Genomic DNA, 23,410 nt, shown 5'->3' on the forward strand with positions numbered 1-23,410 from the left:
CAAACACACTGTCCCAAATGACAAATTACACCGTCCAAATGACCAAACACACTAACCTAAACTACCAAACACACTGTCCCAAATGACCAAACACACTGTCCTAAACTACCAAATATGCTGTCCCAAATTACCAAACACTTACCTAAATTATCAAACTCGCTGACCCAAAGGACAAAATACACTGTCCAAATTACCAAACACGCTGTCCTAAACTACCAAACACACTGCCTCAGATCTCCCAGGTTCTGCTTGGAATCTTTTCTGAAATGGTTCCACCTAGACCCTTTCGGAGGGAAAGCTGCTGGCAGATTCCTTTATATTTAACACGTAAACATGACAGAAATACAGTTTAATGAACTATTCTTGTGTTTTCACAGAATGCTGATTCGGACGTAACGGGTAAAGCCCGTGATGTTTCTGGGCCAGTGAACGCTGAACTCATCACACTTCAGATTCATTATGCCAGACTAGTCAGAGTGCGTAAACAAGCCTGAATGAAACACCTTTTCTCTTCTCGTGGGATCCCGCTGGTTACTGTTAGCATCTTGTCCTCACTTGTCACAGTATGATTGTGCCAAAGTCACCCTGAGTCACATGAGCGTGTGTGAGAAAAGCACCACCCATCCATTCCCAGACGTTCAGTCAGGATCAGACCTATCACAGCTCCTGCATGTAAATCAGCTGTGTTTACCACACCGTTAGCGATATTAACCCTATACATTTATCCCAGATTGAAATGATCGTAAATGGCTCAGAGACTCATTGGCTCAAGACAGATTTAATACAGCAAACGAATGTTTTACAGTATATATCCTGTGACACGCTGCACCTCTGTCACGCTGACTAAGCCCTCAGTTGCCCAACCTGCTGTTACCCAATGTCAAGCTGTATGTCCGGGATAACAGATAATACACACACGCTCACACACACAGCTCAATGGTCATCCCGATACCCTCACAGTAACCAATCCAATCAGGCCGTGATGAGACGGGGAAGATAACGGCACGACTCCTGCCGTGTAATGAATCTCAGATTGGAGTTTTGAAGTGATTATCAGCTCATCAGGCTTGTGACAGAAGCTGCTGTTTGCGGGGTCAGAGGTCAACACACCGCTTTAATAGCTTCCACATAGCAGAGCCTTGCAATCAGATCTACAGCCACGCAACTCAAATTATAATGTCATGTCAAAACAACAAACAAACAAACAAACCAACAAACAAAAGAAGCCCATGAATCTTTTATGAAATTTAGGAGTAAAGGGGCTGAATTCAACATCAAGTTAAGAACAGATCAGCCGTGTGTCCTGTATGTTAAAAATAAATCATTTCAGTGGTGTGGTCCCAAATTAAAGGGCTTTGAATGATTTGTTCTGCATTTTGTTTTATCAGTAGTGTTGGGCAAAGACTAATATCCTGACAGATATATGTATATATATATATATTCACACCAATCAGTCAACCTGCCTAATATGGTGTAGGTCCCCCTCTCCTTGTGCCACCAAAACAGCTCTGAGCCGTCGAGGCACGGACTCCACAAGATCTCTGAAGGTGTGCTGTGGTGTCTGGCACCAAGACGTTAGCAGCAGATCCTTTAAGTCCTGTAAGTTGTTAGGTGGGGCCTCCGTGGATCGGACTGGTTTGTCCGGCACATCCGACAGACGCTCGAATTGGATTTGGAATCCAAGTCAACACCTTGAACTCTCTGTCATGTTCCTCGAAGCGTCCCTGAACTATTTTTGCAGTGTCTCAGGGTTACCGTGAAGGGGTGTACTTGTTCTGCAGCAGTGTTTAGGTACTGTAGGTGGGACGTGTCAAAGGAACATCAACACGAACACCAGGACTCAAGGTTTCCCAGCAGAACATTTCCCAGAGCATCACACTGCCTCCACCGGCTCGCCTTCTTCACATAGTGCATCCTGGTGCCACCTCTTCCCCAGGTAAGACACACACACACACACACACACACACACACCCGACCTCCACATGATGTAAAAGAAAAGGCCACCTTCTTCCGTTCCTCCATGGTCCAGTTCTGATGCTCACGTGCCCATTGTAGGCTCTTTCGGTGGTGTACAGGGGGTCAGCACGGGTTCTCTGACCGCTCTGCAGCTACGCAGCTCCACACGCAGCACGCTGTGGGATCGGACCAGACGAGCTAGCCTTCGATGAGCCTTGGGCGCCCATGAACCCTGTCTGCGGTTCACCGGTTGTCCTTCCTTGGACCATTTATGTAAGGTACTATCCACTGCATCCTGGGAACCGGGAGACCTGTGAAGTGAAGCGTCCCTGTGCTGTGATATAAAATCAATCAACACCTCCTGACCAATCAGAATCCAGAGTTCAGCAAGCGTCGAATGCAGTAATGAATGCATTTTTTATTTACGTATTATTACAACAGAGATTTCAGGACAATTTGAATACAAAGTGCTGACAGCTGCTATTAAACACACACACACACACACTATACACACACACACACGCACACACACGTACTGTGTGTGAACTGAGAACATAACAGTTTACAAACTGTGCTCATCGAAACTGGGGATAAGTCCCTGCTGCTCGGCAGTTAGAGGAGTGAAGCGTCGTTATTGCCTGAGGGTGAATCCAGAGTCAGCAGCTGGGAGACGTCGCTGTCGACACGTCACGTCACATCACGAAACTCAAATTACACAACAGATTCGTTGCTCTTCTGAAATGCACATCGGACACTGTGTCATTTTATTTCACTTATTAATAGGGTCGAATCTGATTTACATGAAAAGCAACCCAAACTCAAACGAAAGGTTGCCCAATAAACACACCTGTCTCTCCCGCCTCTGTTTAGTTTCTGTTTTTCCTGATCTGTTGCCTCTGATTTCTCATAAAGGACAACAACTTTTATCCGCGAAAGATCTACCAGAGCGCACAAACGTCTACGAGTAAACATTTCCGGACAGTCCAGAAATCAAAGTTGGGATTATATTTTATATCCGTGACACTTTTCCCGTGAGAACAATGTACTGGAAACAACATCACCTGCTAATCACGTGAGAAGATAGGAATGTCAAATTAGACTTGCATTCAGAGGCAAAAGTTTGCAAACCCGATGCGGTGACGTGTATTAGCCGATGCGGTGACGTGTAATAGCCGATGCGGTGACGTGTAATAGCCGATGCGGTGACGTGCAATAGCCGATGCGGTGACGTGTATTAGCCGATGCGGTGACGTGCAATAGCCGATGCGGTGACGTGTATTAGCCGATGCGGTGACGTGTAATAGCCGATGCGGTGACGTGCAATAGCCGATACGGTGACGTGCAATAACCGATACGGTGACGTGTAATAGCCGATACGGTGACGTGCAATAGCCGATGCGGTGACGTGTATTAGCCGATACGGTGACGTGTATTAGCCGATGCGGTGACGTGCAATAGCCGATACGGTGACGTGCAATAGCCGATACGGTGACGTGCAATAGCCGATGCGGTGACGTGTATTAGCCGATGCGGTGACGTGTATTAGCCGATGCGGTGACGTGTAATAGCCGATGCGGTGACGTGTATTAGCCGATGCGGTGACGTGTATTAGCCGATGCGGTGATGTGTAATAGCCTTTGCGGTGACGTGTATTAGCCGATGCGGTGATGTGTAATAGCCGATGCGGTGACGTGCATTAGCCGATACGGTGACGTGCAATAGCCGATGCGGTGACGTGTATTAGCCGATGCGGTGACGTGTATTAGCCTTTGCGGTGACGTGCAATAGCCGATGCGGTGACGTGTATTAGCCGATGCGGTGACGTGTATTAGCCTTTGCGGTGACGTGTATTAGCCGATATGGTGATGTGTAATAGCCGATGCGGTGACGTGCATTAGCCGATGCGGTGACGTGTATTAGCCGATGCGGTGACGTGCATTAGCCGATGCGGTGACGTGCAATAGCCTTTGCAGTGACGTGTAATAGCCGATGCGGTGACGTTTTCTGTAAAGAGATGTTCGTTTAACGTTTACGAAAGGAGCCTCAGACGTTGTTGTGGGTTCTTGGTATTTTGTGGACTGTGAAATGTTTACTGTCTTGATCTTCACCCCACGTACCGACAGCGTGGTCTGATTTATGTTCTTATTTATTTTTATATATTATTTACACAGTATGGGAACCTTTTCAGTAATTGAATTTTTGCGGCGATTTTTCGATCATCTGAGTTTGGCAAAGGCGTGTGACGGTAACGCCGAATTTGAGCTAATAATTAAATGTCGAGTTTGGACATAACGGTTCATTCTAGGACATTATTATTATTATTATTATTATTATTATTATTATTATTATTATTATTATTATTATTGGCACTATCAAATGCCGTGCACTTAGGGTTGAGTCATGTATATGCACAGAGGTGGCCAGTTTATCAGGTTTATCTACCATATAGTTTTGTGCGTGTGTGTGTGTGTGTGTGTGTGTGTGTGTGTGTGTGTGGAACCTGATAAAATAAGGCTTATTATGTTGTTTATACAAGTGTGTTACATGATGATGTCTGTGGCTGGTGATGAGTGCATGAAGTGTGTGTGTGTGTGTGTGTGTGTGTGTGTGTGAGAGAGACAGAGAGATTGATGGGATGAGTGACACACACCAGTTTCCTCTTGTCAGGCTTGATGAAGGATGACATCAGTGAAACTCAGAGAGTCTGAAACTGGCGCGGATCCAGAGAAAGCACTGCACTGTTTAGCTTCAGTCCTGGGAAAGGAGGCGAACAAAGAGGTGAGTAACCGTCCCTCAAACCACAAAGCAAGAGGAACACCTCACAGCTCCTGGGAACCTGAACCTGTCAGGCCTGGTCCCTGTTGCACAATCCGTATAGGACAGGTGTGTGTGAGCGAGCGAGAGAGAGAGAATATCTGAACACAAGATCTTCTTAACCTTTAACCGTAAACACTAATAAAAATGACTTTAATCACTGCGTGAAAGCAAAGGAGTTTCTTTGGTGTAGGTTTTTATGAAGCTCTGCTCTGCGTCGGCGTCATGTCACCGCTCCGGTGCACGCTCTGCCCTGATAACCAGAACTATTTACATGAGACAATAGCTTTTCATGTAAACTAGTTAAACATATCTGAATAGGTCACGCTCTCTCTTTCTCTTTCTCTGTGCGTGTGTGTGTGTGTGTGTGTGCGTGTGTTCTCTTTGCACACTACTCTGTACCAGGAACTATCTGTATTAAAAAAAAAAAAGAAAAGCGTTACGGCAAGAGAGATTCACACGTAATGCGATACTGCTGCGGCGTGATGCAACGCCGTGCGAGTTATTATTGTGCAAGCAGTTTGATTCCTGTTCGATTTCATACACCTTGTACATCCTTTACATCCGGGGGGAAAACGCCACAGGAACCGCCTGTCACTCAGCGCAGCTCATAATTCAACCTGTTTCCCGTGGCACGAGCTGAACTTTCGATCGGGCCGCTTTAACCGCCAGACAGAGGTCACGGTGACGTCGACGGCTACTCGAATAACCGCTACGCGTGCTTACCGACGTTTCTCATTTCCCAGTCGTCACCTGGTCCGGTTTGAGTGTCCGGCGTAGCCTCGTGGGCTGACAGGAGTGGATCCAGATGTGGTCTTCCGCGGTACCGCGTGTCCCGAGACGCCGTTCCTCTCGCCACGAGCGGTCTGGCCGTTCTCTGACCTCTCTCGTCAACACGCCGTTTCCACTGACGACAGTCCCAGCTGTACCGTATTCCCAATCCCAGGTTTATATTAACGGAACGTTAAAGCGTATAAAATGCGTCCTTGTTGCTATAGTAACAACGTACACGGAGAGCGTACGGCAGACGCATGCTGAAAATAAAAGCCCCGCATGCCGTAATTTAACAACGAGAACTGTGTAAAGGTCTGGGTAAGGAGACGTCGATGGAAGGAGTCTCCAGTGTCAGGGGTGAAAGAGAGGCTGGCGAAGGGACGAGCGTTTATAGCTGCTATAGTGTAAGCGAGGACAGGAACGAACTTGGAAACGGATAAAGAGTTCGGCGTTCTGGTGATTAATAAATACGGACTGTAGTTCGTCGTTGCTGCGGTTTGAGAGGTATCATCATTAACGTAGCGTGACACGCCGACATCGCGAAATAATCCACTTCTACGACGGTAACACCTTTCCGACCAATCAGAGGCGAGAACTCGGTACAAAATGGCGCTCAGATAACGAATGTAATATCCAGGTGCATCTCACGGGAAAACTGGAATATCGCGGAAAAGTTCGGGTTTTTTTTTTGTTTTTTTGTCGTTCTTCCCGTGATCGAATTCAAAAAGTGGAACTTTCGTATATTCCGGATTGGCTTACAACGTCGAGTGAAATATCTCCAGCCTTTTTGTTTGTTTGTTTTTGTTTTGTTCCGTTTTAATCTCGACGGTTAGCGCTCACGGCTCACGGGGAGCACGACTCCGGCATCTCGAAACATGCGGATGGAGAATTTTAATCAGACAGAAATGAGGAATGACCCGGGAATGACGAGAGTTACGAAATAGGATTGAAGCGTGCAGATCACGTGAAAGAACCACAGTGCAGGAGGTGTCGTTTTTACTTCATTTTATTACAACATCTCACAAAACATCGTTAGGACGTCCAGAGTGAATGCAAAAAAAAATAATAATAATAATAATAATGAGAAAACAAACAAACAAACAAAAACAAACTGACAAATAAATGGATGAATGAAGCAGTGAAAGCCAGAATGTCATGCATATATATATATATATATATATATATATATATATATATATATATATATATATATATATATATGTGTGTGTGTGTGTGTGTGTGTGTGTGTGTGTGTGTGTGTGTGTGTGTGAAAATAAGAAGTCCTTCTTGCCTAGGGCATTAAATTCGACTGTTTAGAATAAACAGCATTATATATAAAAGTGTCTTCCACGAGAAGCATAAAGTTTAGTGTTTTAGCCAAAAAAAAAAAAAAAAAGCAGTATTTTACACGATCGCATGGTATGTACACACGCTCCAGCTAACAAATCAATACAGAGATAAAGAGTGTGAGCGACGTAAACAAGCCAGAGATCCAAAACAAGGCACCTGTGTGTGCGTGTGTGTGTGTGTGCGTGTGCGTGTTTGGTGTTAATGGTTAACTCAAGACGTGAATCCTCCCTGATTGAGTCTTACAAACTAATAATGATGGACGCTCTCAGTGCTGGAGAAGATCTCGCCCACTGGCCTGAGATTAATTTGCAACACAATGGCCAGGCTGGAGCTGCTGCTCGGCCGAACAGACTCGACCCCGTCCTCGCGGAGTCGCCTCTTAATTGTTCAGAAGGAGCCGTCGGGAACACGGGTCACGCCGCAGCTCGCATATGAAAAGTCACGTCTGACAACGTCGCGCCGAGGAGAAAGAGCGCCACCGCGTCGAACCCTTTCGGCTCCTCGCACCACGCTGCAGGCCTTCCCCCTCCCACATCATGCGAATCCTCATCCTCTACACACCGCATGCGCCGTCGTCGTTTTTCATCCTAACCCAGAGAGCCGTGTTTCCTCCCGGATGCGCTTTTCACTGTCGGGTTCACTTTAGGTGTTCCGAGGTGGCGTTTTCTTCAAGCAGACCTCTACTTAATATTCATGGAAGGAGTCTCCAGCGTCAGTGCTTTGTAACCGTCATCTTCAGGAGACTTCGTTTTGGGGTTGTTGTTTTTTTTTGGGTTTCTTGCTAAGCGAGAACTTGTTTAGCGGACGTTCCGGCGACTTTAAACGGATAAAAAGTGCCACGTTTCGTCCGTCCGGCTAATCGCTGAGGTTGAATTCAAGACGGATGAGTCACTTCAGGAAGTGCTGTTACAGGAAACTGATCGTCCGCACCACCTAAACAGAACCGGTTTCTGTTCACGTCTCTCTCGTCGTGACGTAACGATGCGGGAACGATTTCCGCCGCATGTGAAATGTTCTGCAGTGCAAAACATTGAATGCATAACACACACACACACACACACACACACAAAACCGTCCAAAGTAATAAATAATAAGTTACACAACAGTGCACGGGGTTTGACCCACAGGATCAGATGAAGCAGAAGAATTTCTTCCAGCCGCATTTGGAAAAAGCTTTCGCGCGCCTGTCCGACAGTCTCATCTTCTTGGCTTTCCTGGCCTTGTGTTTGATGGCTGCGAAAATGGCGGCGTCAAAAGCCTCCTTCAAGTTCTTCTGCGTCAGAGCCGAGCACTCCACGTACTCCGTAGCACGGATCTTCTCGGCCAGGCTCCGAGCCCGAGACCCGAGCACGGGCTTCACCTTGTACCGGTCCAGGTCGATCAGAACGTTGACGTCCAGCAGGAGGTCGGACTGAGTCCCGACCAGGATGATGGGAGACGTCGGGTTGCACGAGCGGATCTCGGGGATCCATTTCTTCGTGATGTTTTGGAAGGACGTCGGGTTGACGACGCTGAAGCACAGCAGGAAGACGTCCGTGTGGGCGTAGGACAGAGAGCGGAAGCCGTCGAACTCCTCCTGAAACAGCCAAGACGCAGAGATAAGAACTCCACGTGTTCTTTTACACGTTACAGCACAGATCATTCTCATCAGGCGCTTTTTACCTTCTTAGCTGACGTGTCTCTCGGTGAGAGGTGTTTTTCTGACGTGAATAAAACCACACAGAACGTCTCTCGCCGAGAGACACGGCACGAAGGAACGTGAAGAAAAAAAAAACGATTCCTGAGTAACACTGTGATGCATATTCACGTGATTAGATGACTCTTCGGTTTCCGTCATACAGCAGAATGACATCGTTAACGGACGACTGAAACCTTCATACGTTTGCGAGTCACTCCCAATCAGTTTTATTATTATTATTATTATTTTTTTTTTAAATTCGAGATTATTTTTAAATTGTATTTTACATCCATCTGTTATATTTCATCTTAATCTCTCACCGGATTTTTTTTTGTTTTACTATTTTAAAAACTTTTATTATGTAATACTGTATGTTACATACAGAATTAAATAATAAAAGACAATAATACGTTTTTTTTTTTTTTTTTTTTTTTTTTTCAATCCTTATTAATAGTGTATATATAGGTTTCCCATCCGGATAAAATAAACGGTAAAATATTTCTAAAATATATAAATATACAGTGCAAACATGGCAGGTGGCAGGTCGTCACATCAAGCCATGTTACGTGATTTTAACAAGTATTTCAAGAAATGAACATGCAAATACTGTGTTTGTTTGTTTTTATTTCTATCCGGATGATACATTTTAGTATACGCGTTTAAAAAAAAATAGAAAGATAATCAAACGAAGCAGTGTCTACACGGGCTTCTCTGAGGGATGAAATGGGCGATGGAATGTTTCTGAAATATATAAACACGGGAATATACACGTACGGTTGGCATTTACTTTATATTAGAAATATAATGTAGACTATAGAGTCTGGAATAAATCTGTGATGGGGTATAAATAATTGTGCATGTTAGTTTGGGTTTAAAATTCAAACTCGATTAATGATCTACAAGTTCCTGAGGACCAAAGTGAACTTTCCCTAACCCATCATGATATTACAGGGTTCTTACCTGTCCAGCTGTGTCCATCAGTTGGATCCGGACAGGTGCTCCATCAACCTGGACTTGTCCTAATGAAGAAGAAGAATATGATGATGATGAAGAAGAAGAAGAAAAGTAAGTATTTGAAAGAGTGTAGTTGATTTCTATGATGTAAGCAGGGTGTTGCAGAAGAACATGAGGTTCTTACCTGAAAACACATCGAAAGCGGTCTGTTTGTAGTCAGTGGGGTATCCGTTGTTGGTGTAGCTGATGATCATGCTGGTTTTACCCACAGCTCCATCTCCCACCAGCATGCAGCTGATCACCGGCTCCGGGTCCGGCTCCGGGTCCGACTCCGGCGCGTGCTCGTGCTCGTGCCCCTGCTCCAGACACACCGGCGGAACTCGCGCCTCTTGGTAGAAATAATCCATTTGGGGTGGCATGTCCAACACCGGAAGTCTGAAAAATCCGTCCTGGAGGACCACTGAAGCTCTGAAAGTGTTGAGTAATGTGATGAGGGTCACCTCATTCCTCTCAGACTCATACACACGGACTGAGCACACACACGGATGTGAGTTCCCTGTCTACCCCGGGGCTCATTTGCATAGCCACGCCCACAAGCCTCGATTTCATAGCCTCACTGACTTTTTGGTTTTGTTTTCACTTATTTATTTACTTTTTTTTTTTTTTGCATAATCACCTGCTTACTGTTTTCTTTTCTTGGGTTTTCTTCATTTGTTTTGAATAAAAAAGTAAAAGTATATTATTTATTATGATTTGTGAAAGCCTCCTTTATATATTAACATATGTGTGCATATACATATTCTTTTTTTTTTTTTTTTCTGTAAGTCCAGTTTATTTCATGATTTAGTTTTATTTCACCATGGAGCGTCTTATTGTGACTCTATATTAGACTTTTAAACTTTTTTTTTGTTTATTTGTAAGTAAAATAACCTTTAGGGAAATATGTGACAAAACGTTAGTCTTAAAGTAGTTATACAAAATAAGAATGGATTTAAAGACAGCAAATCTCCTGGGGGAATTTAAGACCTCTCTGAAAAAAAAATGCTCTCATTAAAAATATATATATATTTATGCTCATTTATTGTAAAAACCTGTATAGATAATATTAATGGATGCATCTAATATTTATAACTATATATATATATATATATTTTTTTTTGTTAAACATTATATTTGCTTTCTTTTGAAAAGGGAATCAGATATTATAGTGGGTAAAATTTGGCTCCCCTGAAGACAAACAAAATATACAATAAAGTATTCCAGTGATCATATCTCAATAATATTTTACTCATAAAGTTGTATTCTCTCTAGTGTAAAGACGCGGGTCTTCTGTGGATAAACAGCTGTTTTGTACTTTATTTCATAATGAACAACGCACTTAATGAGAGCGGTAAAAAGTCAATAAAGTTTCGTTTAGCTGTATAAATTCGACTAGAAAACATAGTAGCGATGAAATGATTATTTATTTATATTAATATGACTAACCGGCGACATCGTGTGGACGGTTACAAAACTGCACCCGCTGCAATCAATCACATGATTTGTGATCACGTGACCAGAGGCCACCTCTCATGACACACAGGCTCTCTTTCTGATTTTAGGAGGCGTTTGTGTTAATAATAGCCTTATTTTGCGTTTTGTTTCTACTTCCTCCGTTTTATAAGGCTTTAAAGTCTTAACTGTTTGTTGCCTACAGGGTCTGAAAGGCCCATAGCTGTGTGGCTACTGTTATTTAGCTAGGTGTTAGCTAAGCCTAGCCTAGCTGTGGACGTAAACAACGGAAATGCAGACGAGGTTTAGTTCATTTTAGATCATTCTTTAAATCAGCATTAAAGATAAAATGGCGACTATTCTGGATGATTATGAAGACTCTCAGATGATCAGACACCCGGTGCAGTCTGGACGCCTTCCTGCGGCCAACATGATCGGGATAACCCACTCAGGTATAGAGTCACTACACTGCACTGCACTACATTACATTACACTACACTGCACTGCACTGCACTACATTACACTGCACTACATTACATTACACTACATTACACTACACTGCACTACATTGCACTACACTACACTACATTACACTACACTGCATTACACTGCACTGCACTACATTACACTACACTGCACGACACTGCATTACACTGCACTGCACTACATTACACTACACTGCACTACATTACACTGCACGACACTGCATTACACTGCACTGCACTGCACTACATTACACTACACTGCACTACACTGCACTGCACTGCATTACACTGCACTGCATTACATTACACTACACTGCACTACATTACACTACACTACATTACACTACATTACACTACACTGCATTACATTACACTACATTACACTACACTGCACTGCACTACATTACACTACATTACATTACACTACACTACACTGCATTACACTACACTGCACTACACTGCATTACATTACACTACATTACACTGCACTACATTACACTGCACTACATTACACTGCACTACATTACATTACACTACACTACATTACACTGCACTACACTACATTACACTACACTACACTGCACTACACTACATTACACTACACTACATTACACTACACTACATTACACTACACTACACTGCACTACACTACATTACACTGCACTACACTACACTACACTACATTACACTGCACTACACTACATTACACTACATTACACTGCATTACATTACACTACATTACACTGCACTACATTACACTGCACTACATTACACTACACTGCATTACATTACACTGCACTACACTACACTGCATTACATTACATTACACTACACTACACTGCACTACACTACATTACACTACACTACACTACACTACACTACACTGCACTGCACTACACTACACTACACTGCACTACACTACACTACACTACATTACACTGCACTACACTACACTACACTACATTACATTACACTACACTACACTACATTACACTACACTACACTACATTACACTACACTACATTACACTGCACTACACTACACTGCACTACATTACACTACACTGCACTACACTACATTACACTGCACTACACTACACTACACTTGCTGTAGAGGACGGTTATTGATCGGGGCGGTCGTTGGTCCGGCGGGTCGTGGGGCGGGTCGTGGGGCGGGTCGTCAGTCGGGGCGGGTCGTTGATCAGGACGGCGTGAACGGGAACGGAGTGGGTAGGAATAAGCAGCTCTTTTGTCTCCCTGTGACTGATGAACGGAGGACAATCTTCACACCTCTTAATGATCTCTCTGATGTGGTGAATGTGTGTTAAATCCCCGTCTGTTTTGTAGCAAACGAATAGAAACAGATCCATATTTAATTCATCCGCTGCATATTTATGCAAATACAGTGTTGGGCTTAGTGTATGGTCTGGCAAGTGGCCTCATTTAAATGCACACAATCCTGTTTAAATGGCTCATAAAGCGTAAATATGAACAGAGAAGGCTCGTTTTTCTTGTGTTTATTTGTGTGCGGTCATGTTCGCGATTGAATCATTTCACACTCGCCTGGACGTGGATTGTTCTGTGTAAAAACGCTGTCAGAAGACTCCAGCACAGGGGTCTATACCATACACACCATACACAGAGTTCATTCACTCCACACAACATCCACATGTTGAGCTCTAAGCTTTTTATTTCGTTCTTCTTTATTATTCTGAATAACCATACTACTATTCGAGATATTTGTTTTGTAATATCTGTTTACAAATGCAGATGTTTGAGTAGAAATTTTCACAGCTGCGCAGTATATCGTTTACACATAAAGCTGCTAGAATAAACTCCAAAAGACTTCGAATCCATAATTTGATTAGTAGATTAATCTCTCTCTCACTCACTCTCACACACTCTTTCTCTCTCTCTCTCTCACTCACTCACTCTCTCTCTCTCACACACACACACACACACTCTCTCTCTCTCTAATTAATTTGTTTGTACTGAAAACAAACTCAGAAACAGGGTCCGCCGTATGACATCACCGTTAACGTTCAGGCCTTCAGTCCTCTCCTCTCGTGTCCTGCAGGATTCGTGAACATCAGGCTGGAGGAAGAAAAGCCGATCTTCAACAAGCAGCGGATCGACTTCTCGCCTCCCGAAAAGATCAATCACTTCTGCGTGTGCAACAACCAGCTGTGCATGAGTCTCGGGAAGGACACTCTGTTGAGGTAACGCGGCGTATTTCCATTCCAATACATACAATCTGATAAAGCTGTGACGTTCGGGTTAGCCGGAAAGTTATGCAAATGACGCTGGCTTTTTTGATGTAGGATCGATCTGGGGAAACCGGATCAGCTGAACCAGATCGAGCTGGGAAGGAAGGACGACGGGAAAGTACACAAACTCTTCCTGGATCCCACAGGTAATCATCCCTCCGCGAACTCTTCCGTGATCGAACGTGATTACGTTCAGCAGGATCGATTTCGTCCCGTTTGCGCGACGTCGCACGGATTAAGAACGTTCCAGTCGTGTTCGGTTCAGAATCACGGCAGGATCGGGTCGGTTCATACGTGCGTTTATTTATTTCACGGAGATTATCCAGATTAAACTGCGTATCTGCGTAAACTGAAGTCATTTGCATATTTTGCATATTCTGCTGTAATAGTTTTAGAGTATTGATAAAAATAGTGTGTTAAAAGGTTGTTGTTTTTTTTTAACATGTTTAGGGAAAAGAAGTATTTCAAAGACACTAATTGTCATATAAGAAGAAGAATAAGAAGAAAATAGAGGTATTAGCTGTGGTTTAAACACGACGTCTTAAAAATATAGAAACTATTTTGGAAAAATTGTTAATCTTCTGTCATCAAACTATGACCCAAGATGCCGAGGTTCTGCCGTCGAAGCGGAACCTGAAGCGGCCTTCTGCTGTGGTGGTGCATCCACCTCACGGTCTGATGTGTCGTGCGTTCTGAGATGCGTTTCTCCTCATCACGGTCGTGAAGAGCGATTATTCGAGTTACTGTAGACTTAGCCTGCTGCTCGTGTGCTTCAGTTCTTCGGTACACAGTACAAATCCAAGACCTTTCTTGTGTTTCAGGATCTCACTTGGTGATTAGTCTGAGCACGAGCGAGTGCGTCTACTTGAACAGAAACACTCAGAAGGTCCGCGGCCTCTCTAGGTGGAGGGGCCACTTGATCGAGAGCGTGGGCTGGAACAAGATTTTAGGCAACGAAACAAACACCGGCCCGATCCTTGTCGGAACCGGCCAGGGCATCATCTTCGAGGCAGAAATCTCCGCTTCCGAGGGTTCCCTTTTCAACACCAACCCAGACCAGTACTTCAGGCAGGTCCATTCCTTGGAAGAGGACGGGAAGCCGGCGCCGGTCTGCTGCCTGGACGTGGAACGTGGGATAGAGTCGAAGTACTTCATTATCGCCACCACACGCAAACGCCTCTTTCAGTTCGTCGGCAAGTTAGCCGAGGGTTCCGAGCAGCAAGGCTTCAGCTCAATCTTTGCTCAGAATCAGGATCCTTCACCGAGCTTTCAGGAGTTTCCCGTGAACATGGGCTACAGCGAGATAGGCTTCTACACCTCCAAGCTCCGTTCAAGCCCGAACTCCTTCGCCTGGATGATGGGAAACGGGGTTTTTTACGGCCGCTTGGACTACTCGCGGCCCGACTCTCTTCTCAGCGACGTCCAGGTTTGGGAATACACACCGGATATCGACTTCGACTATAACAAACCCATCTCCATCGTCCTCACGCAGTTTCATTTCCTTCTCCTGCTCCCCGATCGCGTCAAGGCCGTCTGCACCTTGAACGAACAAGTCGTCTACGAAGACGTCTTCCCGGATAAGTTCGGCCCCCTCAAAAAGATGATCAAAGACCCCGTCGGCGGCCTGGTGTGGATCTACACCGAGAAAGCCGTCTTCCGGTACCACATCCAGAGGGAGTCTAGAGACGTCTGGCGGATGTACATGAGCATGAAGAAGTTTGACCTGGCCAAAGAGTACTGCAAGGATCGACCCGAGTGCAAGGATATGGTGCTCGCCAAGGAGGCGGAGCACTGGTTCCAGAACAAACACTATCTGGAGAGCGCCAAGTGCTACGCTCTGACGCAGAACTACTTCGAAGAGATCGCGTTGAAGTTCATCGAAGCCAAGCAGGAGGAGGCTCTGAAGGAGTTCCTGCTACGAAAACTCGACAACCTCAAAGCCAAAGAGAAGACCCAGATCACGCTGCTCGTCACCTGGTTGACCGAGCTGTACCTCAACCGCCTCGGACAACTGGAGGCGGACGTCCGAAAGAGGGCGGAGTTTCAGGAAACGCGTGAGGAATTCCGACGCTTCCTGTGTACCAACAAGCACAAGGAGTGCTTCTACAACAACCGGAGCACCATCTACGATCTCTTGGCGAGCCACGGCAACGTCGACGACATGGTCTACTTTTCCGTCATCATGCAGGACTACGAGAGGGTCATCTCTCACCACTGCCAGCACGACGACTACGCGGCCGCCCTCGACGTCCTCTCCAAACACTGCGACGAGAAGCTGTTCTACAAGTTCTCCCCGGTTCTCATGCAGCACATTCCCAAGAAAGTCGTGGACGCCTGGATCCAAATGGGCAACCGGCTCGATCCCAAGCAGCTGATCCCGGCGCTGGTGAACTACAGTCAGATCGGCAGCACCCAGCAGATCGACGAGACCATCCGTTACATGGAGTTCTGCGTGCACGAGCTCAGCGTCAAGGAAGAAGCCATACACAATTATCTGCTGTCACTCTACGCCAAGTACAAGCCGGATTCGTTGCTGTGGTACCTCGAGCAGGCGGGAACGCACGCCTCGGAGATCCACTACGACCTGAAATACGCCTTGCGCCTCTGCGCCGAGCACGGCTATCACCAAGCCTGCGTGTTGGTCTACAGGATAATGGAGCTGTACGAAGAAGCCGTGGATTTAGCTTTGCAGGTGAGAGTGCGCCGGCGATTTAGCACGGAAGGATAGAAAATCTTTTGACCGGCAGCGTAACTACGGGAGGAGAAAAGTCACGAGTAGGCCCGTCACGATAGCTCCTCGTGTCGGACGATATATCGTCCCGGAAATAATTGCGATAAACGATATTATTGTCATTTTAATGCCACCGATATAACGATATTTCAGTTCACCGCCGTTCCGTCGCCGCTCCGCTTCAGCTCACGCAGATTAAACGCCTCCTCGATCCCCCGCGTCACCGACCACGACTGGATTATCTGAAACACCACAGCTATTCTTTCTACATCTACCTTCTTCTAAAAACACCGTTACTGCACCGTTAATATCCGACCCGTTGTTTTCAGAGTGTCTCGATTAAAACCGCCGCTAGTGCTCGCGACGCGCCTTCAACTCCCATGTGTGTTTTTATCTTAAATTCCACCGACGTCGGAAGTTTTCATCCGATTGAAGTCGGACGGCACCGGAGCGGACGAGAGGACGGAAGCGGCGCGGACGGCTAAAATGTCGGCGACGTTCGTTGTTCGCACGTGAACACGACGGGCGATCTCGAGGTCGGTAATAACGACCGCCGTCGCGTCCGTATATCCTACCACAGGTCCATGACGGAATTATCCTGACAGGACTAATCACAAGGAGGCAACATCCTCATCATCATCATCATCATCATCATCATAATAATAATAATAATAATAGAGTCCCACCGTGCCCCTGTGTGTGCGGAGTGTGCATGTTCTCCCCGTGCTGCGGGGGTTTCCTCCGGGTACTCCGGTTTCCTCCCCCAGTACAAACACATGCATGGTAGGCTGATTGGCGTGTCCAAAGTGTCCGTAGTGTATGAATGTGTGTGTGAGTGTGTGTGTGATGGACTGGCACCCTGTCCAGGGTGTACCCCGCCTTGTGCCCCATGCTCCCTGGGATAGACTCCAGGTTCCCCGTGACCCTGAAAAGGATAAAGCGGTATAGAAGATGGATGGATGATAATAATAATAATAATAATAATAATAATAATAATAGCAAAAAGATTAATGTCAACTTGCCAAGGACACTTCGGCATGTGGAGTCACGTGGGCCGGGAATCGAACCGCCGACCCTATGATTAGTGAACAACCCGCTCTACCACCCGATCCACAGCCGCCCCTATATATAAATATATAGTTATCAGTTTTATCGCAGAATTAAATAAATAAATAAGTGGGTCTGTCACGTTCATTTTTACAATTTGATCCGAATTTAATTTTCTTGAATATTTATTAATGGTTTTTTAAATTTTTTTAATGATGTTTCTAAAAGAAAATATATTTTTTTAATCATTTTTAAGAATCGAATAGAACGATCTGCTCGTACGGTCTTCCTGCGGACGATATTTAGCTGGATTTAAAATACTTGCTAATCCCTATTGATGCTTCCTACACAGGGTGTAATATAGTCATGTTGTCGAGCCTATATAATAAATATTTAGTATAGAGCTACAGAAAATATAATATAATCACTTTTAGGATCCGTTTTAGTTTTTTTTTTTTTTTTCTCGAGTTAATTGGAAATTTGATGTCTAGTCGTAAAAATAAAGAGCGCAAAGCGTGCCATAGGCGAGGACTCGGAGACTATTGTAATAGTATTTCGAACAGCGGATGTTACTCGTACAACATCTAAAGTGTGTGTGTGTGTGTGTGTGTGAGATCAGGTGGATGTCGATTTGGCCAAGTCGTGCGCGGACCTCCCCGAGGACGACGAGGAGCTGAGGAAGAAGCTGTGGCTGAAAATCGCCCGTCACGTGGTTCAGGAGGAGAAGGACGTGAAGAAGGCGATGAACTGTCTGTCCAGCTGCAACCTGCTGAAGATCGAGGACATCTTGCCTTTCTTCCCGGATTTCGTCACCATCGACCACTTCAAGGAGGCCATCTGCGTCTCGCTGGAGGAGTACAACCAGCACATCGAGGAGCTCAAGCAGGAGATGGAGGAGGCCACGGAGAGCGCCAGGCGCATCCGGCAGGACATCCAGGAGATGAGGAACAAGTACGGTGTGGTGGAGTCTCAGGAGAAGTGCGCCACCTGTGACTTCCCCTTACTCAACCGACCCTTCTATCTCTTCCTGTGCGGACACATGTTCCATTACGACTGCCTCTTCCAGGAGGTCACGCCACACCTCTCGGCGTACAAGCAGAGCAAGCTGGAGGAACTGCAGAAGAAGCTCGCTGCTGCCACGCAGACCACCAAGTCTCGCCACAGACCCAAGGAGGAGGACGCGGTGAGCCTGGGGAAAGGCCAGGGCAGCCGAGAGCAGATCAAATCGGACATCGACGACATCGTGGCGTCCGAGTGCGCCTACTGCGGCGAGCTGATGATCAAATCCATCGATAAGCCTTTCATCGACCCGCACAGCTTCGAGGAAGAAATGTCCAGCTGGCTCTGAAACTCATCTTCTGTAAAATGCACCTGACGTCATAGCTGCCCCGTGTGTGTGTGTGTGTGTGTGTGTGTGTGTGTGTGGAGCAGAGCCCTCTGTACACGCATCAACGTTTCAGTGCTTTCAGAATGCCTGTGTGTTACTGAATACTCAGACATGTAGCATCAAGAGCTTTTAAAGATTTTCAGCTAAATCATAAACTCCAACAGTGTAACTGTGCCTGTGTGTGTGTGTGTGTGTGTGTGTGTGTGTGTGTGTGTGTGTGTGTGTGAAGGTGTAAATGCTTTAATGTGTATCACACGGGATTACACAAATAAACCCTACAGCATCGTGTTTCTATCTGAGTCATTTATCATCAGGATCAGACATTACACCAGTAAACTCTTATTTCAAATGACTTTGCAAATTACCATCTCTTCCTTCTCCTTCTCCTCCTCCTCCTTCTCCTCCTCTTCCTCTTTCTTTGCCTCCTCTTCCTCCTTCATTAGTCCCTTTCTCCTCCTCCTCTTGCTTATTATTATTATTATTATTATTATTGTTACTATTATTATTAGCAATAGTAGTAGCATTTTTAAATAAATAAACCTTATAATAAGATAATTATATTAGTTTTATAATTATATATATATAAAATATAGTACAACAATTATTAAAAAGTATGACATTATAAATGCATTATTATTATTAGTAGTAGTAGTAGTATTTTTAATCATTTTAGTGTTAGTATTATTTAGTGAAATTTGAATCACTGAATTGTATTAGTTCTATATATAATTATATAATAGTATAATATATTTATTAAAACGTATGATGAATTATAACATGTATTACTACTAGTAGTGAAGTAAAAGTATTATATAATAGTAGTAATGTATCATATAAATATAATTTATTATTATTATTATTATATACTGATGATTCGATGTGTTCCTGGCTGAATTATTTAGTTTCGCTATATAAGTTATAAGTATCCATTAGATTTTTGAAGAGTGTCTGATCATTTGCATATTACACATTACACCTTACATATGACAGAGTCGTCACCGCTTCAGAATCCTGCAGCCGCCCCCTTATTGTATTTTACTTGCCGTAACACTATGGTGCTTTCCTATACTGAAATTAGCAAATGGTTCTGTGTTTACTTGTATAATTTAGCACAGCCCATTTGCTAGCTTAGCCTTGATTTAAAAAAAAAAGGCTTTTTTTAAAACTTGATATTTTTATTGCGAAGAACGAAAGAACTAACAAAGAGAAAATGGTGCGTGCTGCATGTTTCCATGGGAACAAATTCTGGCAGTCCACAAACACGACTTTTTTAACTAAATAAACGCTGACGGACTGAAGAAGCGTTCACGATAATAGTATTGCATGACATCGTACATCGTATCACAATATATATTGTGAAAATGATTATCGAGACATGATGAGTCACTTTTCTGTGTTTTATTTTCCTGGCTCTGTGTGTGTGTAGGGGGGATTTATAAATATTATAAGGAGTATATTTTATATTAAATTTTTAGTGCCATATATGTATATATATATATATATATATATATATATATATATATATATATATATAATATATGTATATGTATATATGTGTGTGTGTGCGCGTATATGTATGTATGTATACACAATAATAAATCCTAAGAAGTTTATAATTAGTACAAAAATCTCGCGAAATCACGCGATATTTGGAAGCGGTGGCGATGACGTCACACGCACATCAGCGGACTTGTGAGTCTTCCAAGGCATCACTGATCGATTGCAGAAACCCTCATCTCCGTTAAAGCTTGGAAATCTGACCGGGACGCGCATTGCGGATGTTTATATTTGAATAAAAGTTAGTACAGTGTGTTACAGAGGAAAGATCTCGCCGCTGTTTAGTGCGCAAAATACTGTCTCGTCGCGGCGCCTGCTCGGCGATTGATTATGAATGCCTGTTCCGTGCTCCGTCCTCGCCATGGCGCCGTTGTCCCTGCTCGCTCGGTTACTGAAAGTGGCCGCCTCTCTGCTGCTGCCGAGTTTACCGCCTCAGTCTCTCTCCTTGTTCACAAGCGCCATTTTGGAGACCGAGCGGCGCTGTGAGTCGGCAGCAGCGGAGACGGAGCGAAAACAGGGGGGACACGGGGCGACGAGGTGAGCCTGCGTTTATGAGGGACATGGTGGGGGAGCGTTGGGGGTAAGATGGCCGGGAGGGAGAAAGAGTTAGAGAAGTGGAATCGGGAGAGCAGTGGCCTGGTCCACTCCTTCTCTCTCTGAGTGTGTGTGAGAGAGAGGAAGCCGTGCGCGGCGGGTGTGAGTGTCCGCCCGCGCGTGGATGGGGAAATAAAAATGGGCCTTAAAAATAATGAGTAAATCTAGTTGCCCGGTTTATAACATTTGCCCCAGTGGATGTGGCCTTAAAGATACAGGGCCTGTCTGAATTATTCAAAAAAATAAATGCAAGCCAGAAGTGATAAAACATTCGTTAGCTTACTCGCTACTGCTAACTGCTCAAGGTTAATTAGCCGAGCTCAGCCGTGCTAGCTGAATAGCCCTACACAGGTTTGACCGTTATTCACGTTATTTCGTTTGAATTATGCTAGCTGGCTAACCTGCGTGTCAAAGCGTCAGCGTTTACGTTAAACTCGGATTAGCTAGCTAAACATAGCCTGGCTAACTAGCCCGTCGTTGATGCGCACGCGAGGCGAGCGAGATAGCTAGTTAGCTTAGCATGATAGCCAATCTTTTAGCTAACCGCCTAGCCTGTGATCTAGCTAGCCTATCGGCTAAACGACACGATTATGAGTTGAAACTGTTATTTGGTTTTTTTTGTTTGTTTGTTTTTTTGCGCGCGGTTTATTTTCATTTATTATCTTAGCTCGAACATAATAAATAATAACACCCGAAACTGATTTGTGTTCATTGTAATATTTCGTGTTTTTAATGTAGTTCGGGTACAACGAGAAAGCTGGGAGTCGACTTTTAAAATAAAGAGTCGACTCTCGGATTCTGAACACCGTGAATTGATAGTTACATGAGAGTAGGGAGTCGATTCTCTTTATAAAACTATAAATAAAGAGTCGATTGTCAGTTTCTGCACTTTTTGGCGAAGGAGAGTCGATACTAGTGAGTCTATTCCCCACAAGTTGGAGTCAGACCAATGTTTCTACACCAAAAACAAAATTGTAATCATTAATAAAATATTAAATATATAATTTATGACAGTAAACCGACATCCCACCGAAATAGGTTGCGAGAGAAGGTACTGGTGTAGCCCCCTTTCATAAATGTGCCATTTTTACATGCAATTATAAACAATCTTTATGGAATAATATTTGTTTAAATTGTTTTATGAAGCCTTAAAGATGAGTAAAAAGTGACCATATATATATTGTCTGAGTCCTGAATACCCCCCCCCCCCCCCCCCGACTTCCTATTTAATTAAAACATATTAAAATTGGATTGAAAATAAAATACAATAAAATCCAATGTTCATGACAGTTTCTACTGCGTACTAACTCTCGTTCCCCCGTTAAAGCACGCTCAGATATCCGTTTATACGCAACGTTAAATAAGTAGTTTTCTGTAGTAAGTAGTGACTTGTTTTATAGCTTAGGTGATCTTTGTCAGGTTTTAAAATCAAGATTTTAGACCCATTTGCCACTGTTGAGAGTATTCATTATCCATCTTTAACACCTAACCTTATGTTTTTGTCTTCCTCGATGGATTATGTCAGGGATAAACCCGTCTGTGTCATGCTGTTATAGTGAAATAATCAGTGACGGCATGGCGTGATGAAGCGCAGTCACTCTCACGTTTCCAAAACGGATGATTTTCCTATAACACCGTGTCCTGAAGTCTTTTATTCCTTTTATATAGCAAAATCTGTCAACGTGTACGATTTCAATTCATTAAAGAACGACAAAATCTGTTTACAGTTGTGTGTGAAACAAGTTCTCATTTACGTTATGGCAGCTGCAGACAGTCTTTCCCTCAGAAAGCTCTATTTGTTCTCTCTTAAAGTTAACAAGAGAAACAAAACGGACAAGAAAACGCAGCGTGTCATGTTAGTGTGAACCTGCGACGCGTAAACTCACCCGAAAACCTAAAGTCCCCGCTTTACCTCTGACTGTTACAAAGCACTGACACTGGAGACTCCTTCCATAAACGTTACATAAACACAGAAATCCCCACCGTGACGTGTGTGTTTTACCGTAATACGGTGCGTTAAATTCCTCAACTTGTCATCGTGAAAAGCCGATTATTAAAAAGCGTGAGTTAAATACGACGGGAAAAGAAACTCTTTGGATTTATTATTAATGGAATTATTAGAATTTATTATTAGAATTATTTGGTCATTCCTCCGGGGAGAACCGTAACGGTTCCTTGTAGAACCCTACAACAGACTGGATCCCTTAATCAGAACCCTTTATTTTCCGACAAACCCTCAGAGAGTCTTTTTTTCCATCGGTCGTGTTCGTGTTTCTCCCTCCGTCTCATTTCGTTACTCACACTCCTTCTCGTGTGTGTGTTGTGC

General features: G+C 44.2%; 3 protein-coding genes across 3 annotated transcripts in view; 2 read left to right on the top strand and 1 right to left on the bottom strand.

Annotated features, from left to right (window-relative positions):
* Positions 1-6,534: 6,534 nt before the first annotated feature.
* Positions 6,535-10,072, bottom strand: rhov (ras homolog family member V). Its single transcript, XM_017455490.3, has 3 exons — positions 9,711-10,072; positions 9,533-9,591; positions 6,535-8,470 (listed from the first exon to the last, which is right to left on the bottom strand). The coding sequence occupies exons 1-3, from the start codon at positions 9,943-9,945 to the stop codon at positions 8,024-8,026; spliced, it is 741 nt and encodes a 246-aa protein (XP_017310979.1). The 5' UTR covers positions 9,946-10,072; the 3' UTR covers positions 6,535-8,023.
* A 980-nt stretch (positions 10,073-11,052) lies between these two features.
* Positions 11,053-19,221, top strand: vps18 (VPS18 core subunit of CORVET and HOPS complexes). Its single transcript, XM_017455464.3, has 5 exons — positions 11,053-11,469; positions 13,579-13,720; positions 13,823-13,914; positions 14,590-16,460; positions 18,166-19,221. Exons 1-5 carry the CDS (start codon positions 11,367-11,369, stop codon positions 18,892-18,894), a joined length of 2,937 nt encoding a protein of 978 aa, XP_017310953.1. The 5' UTR covers positions 11,053-11,366; the 3' UTR covers positions 18,895-19,221.
* A 1,608-nt stretch (positions 19,222-20,829) lies between these two features.
* The window catches only part of ino80 (INO80 complex ATPase subunit), a 46,324-nt gene continuing 43,743 nt past the window's right edge, over positions 20,830-23,410 (top strand). Inside the window, exon 1 of the mRNA XM_053675656.1 lies at positions 20,830-21,027. The gene's annotated coding sequence lies outside the window, so the exon portion shown is untranslated. The remainder of the gene's footprint in view (positions 21,028-23,410) is intronic.

This window comes from Ictalurus punctatus, chromosome 25, assembly GCF_001660625.3.
Source record: "Ictalurus punctatus breed USDA103 chromosome 25, Coco_2.0, whole genome shotgun sequence".
Taxonomy (NCBI): Eukaryota; Metazoa; Chordata; class Actinopteri; order Siluriformes; family Ictaluridae; genus Ictalurus; species Ictalurus punctatus.

Bases quoted from the DNA above. Each gene is read 5' to 3' on its own strand.
- rhov (XM_017455490.3), bottom strand. From the start codon at position 9,945: ATGCCACCCCAAATGGATTATTTCTACCAAGAGGCGCGAGTTCCGCCG. The intron at 9,592-9,710 runs GTAAGAACCTCA...CTTCTTCATTAG, and splicing joins CGCTTTCGATGTGTTTTCAG to GACAAGTCCAGGTTGATGGA. The intron at 8,471-9,532 runs GTAAGAACCCTG...TGGCTGTTTCAG, and splicing joins TGATGGACACAGCTGGACAG to GAGGAGTTCGACGGCTTCCG.
- vps18 (XM_017455464.3), top strand. From the start codon at position 11,367: ATGGCGACTATTCTGGATGATTATGAAGACTCTCAGATGATCAGACAC. The intron at 13,915-14,589 runs GTAATCATCCCT...CTTGTGTTTCAG, and splicing joins ACTCTTCCTGGATCCCACAG to GATCTCACTTGGTGATTAGT. The intron at 16,461-18,165 runs GTGAGAGTGCGC...GTGTGAGATCAG, and splicing joins CCGTGGATTTAGCTTTGCAG to GTGGATGTCGATTTGGCCAA.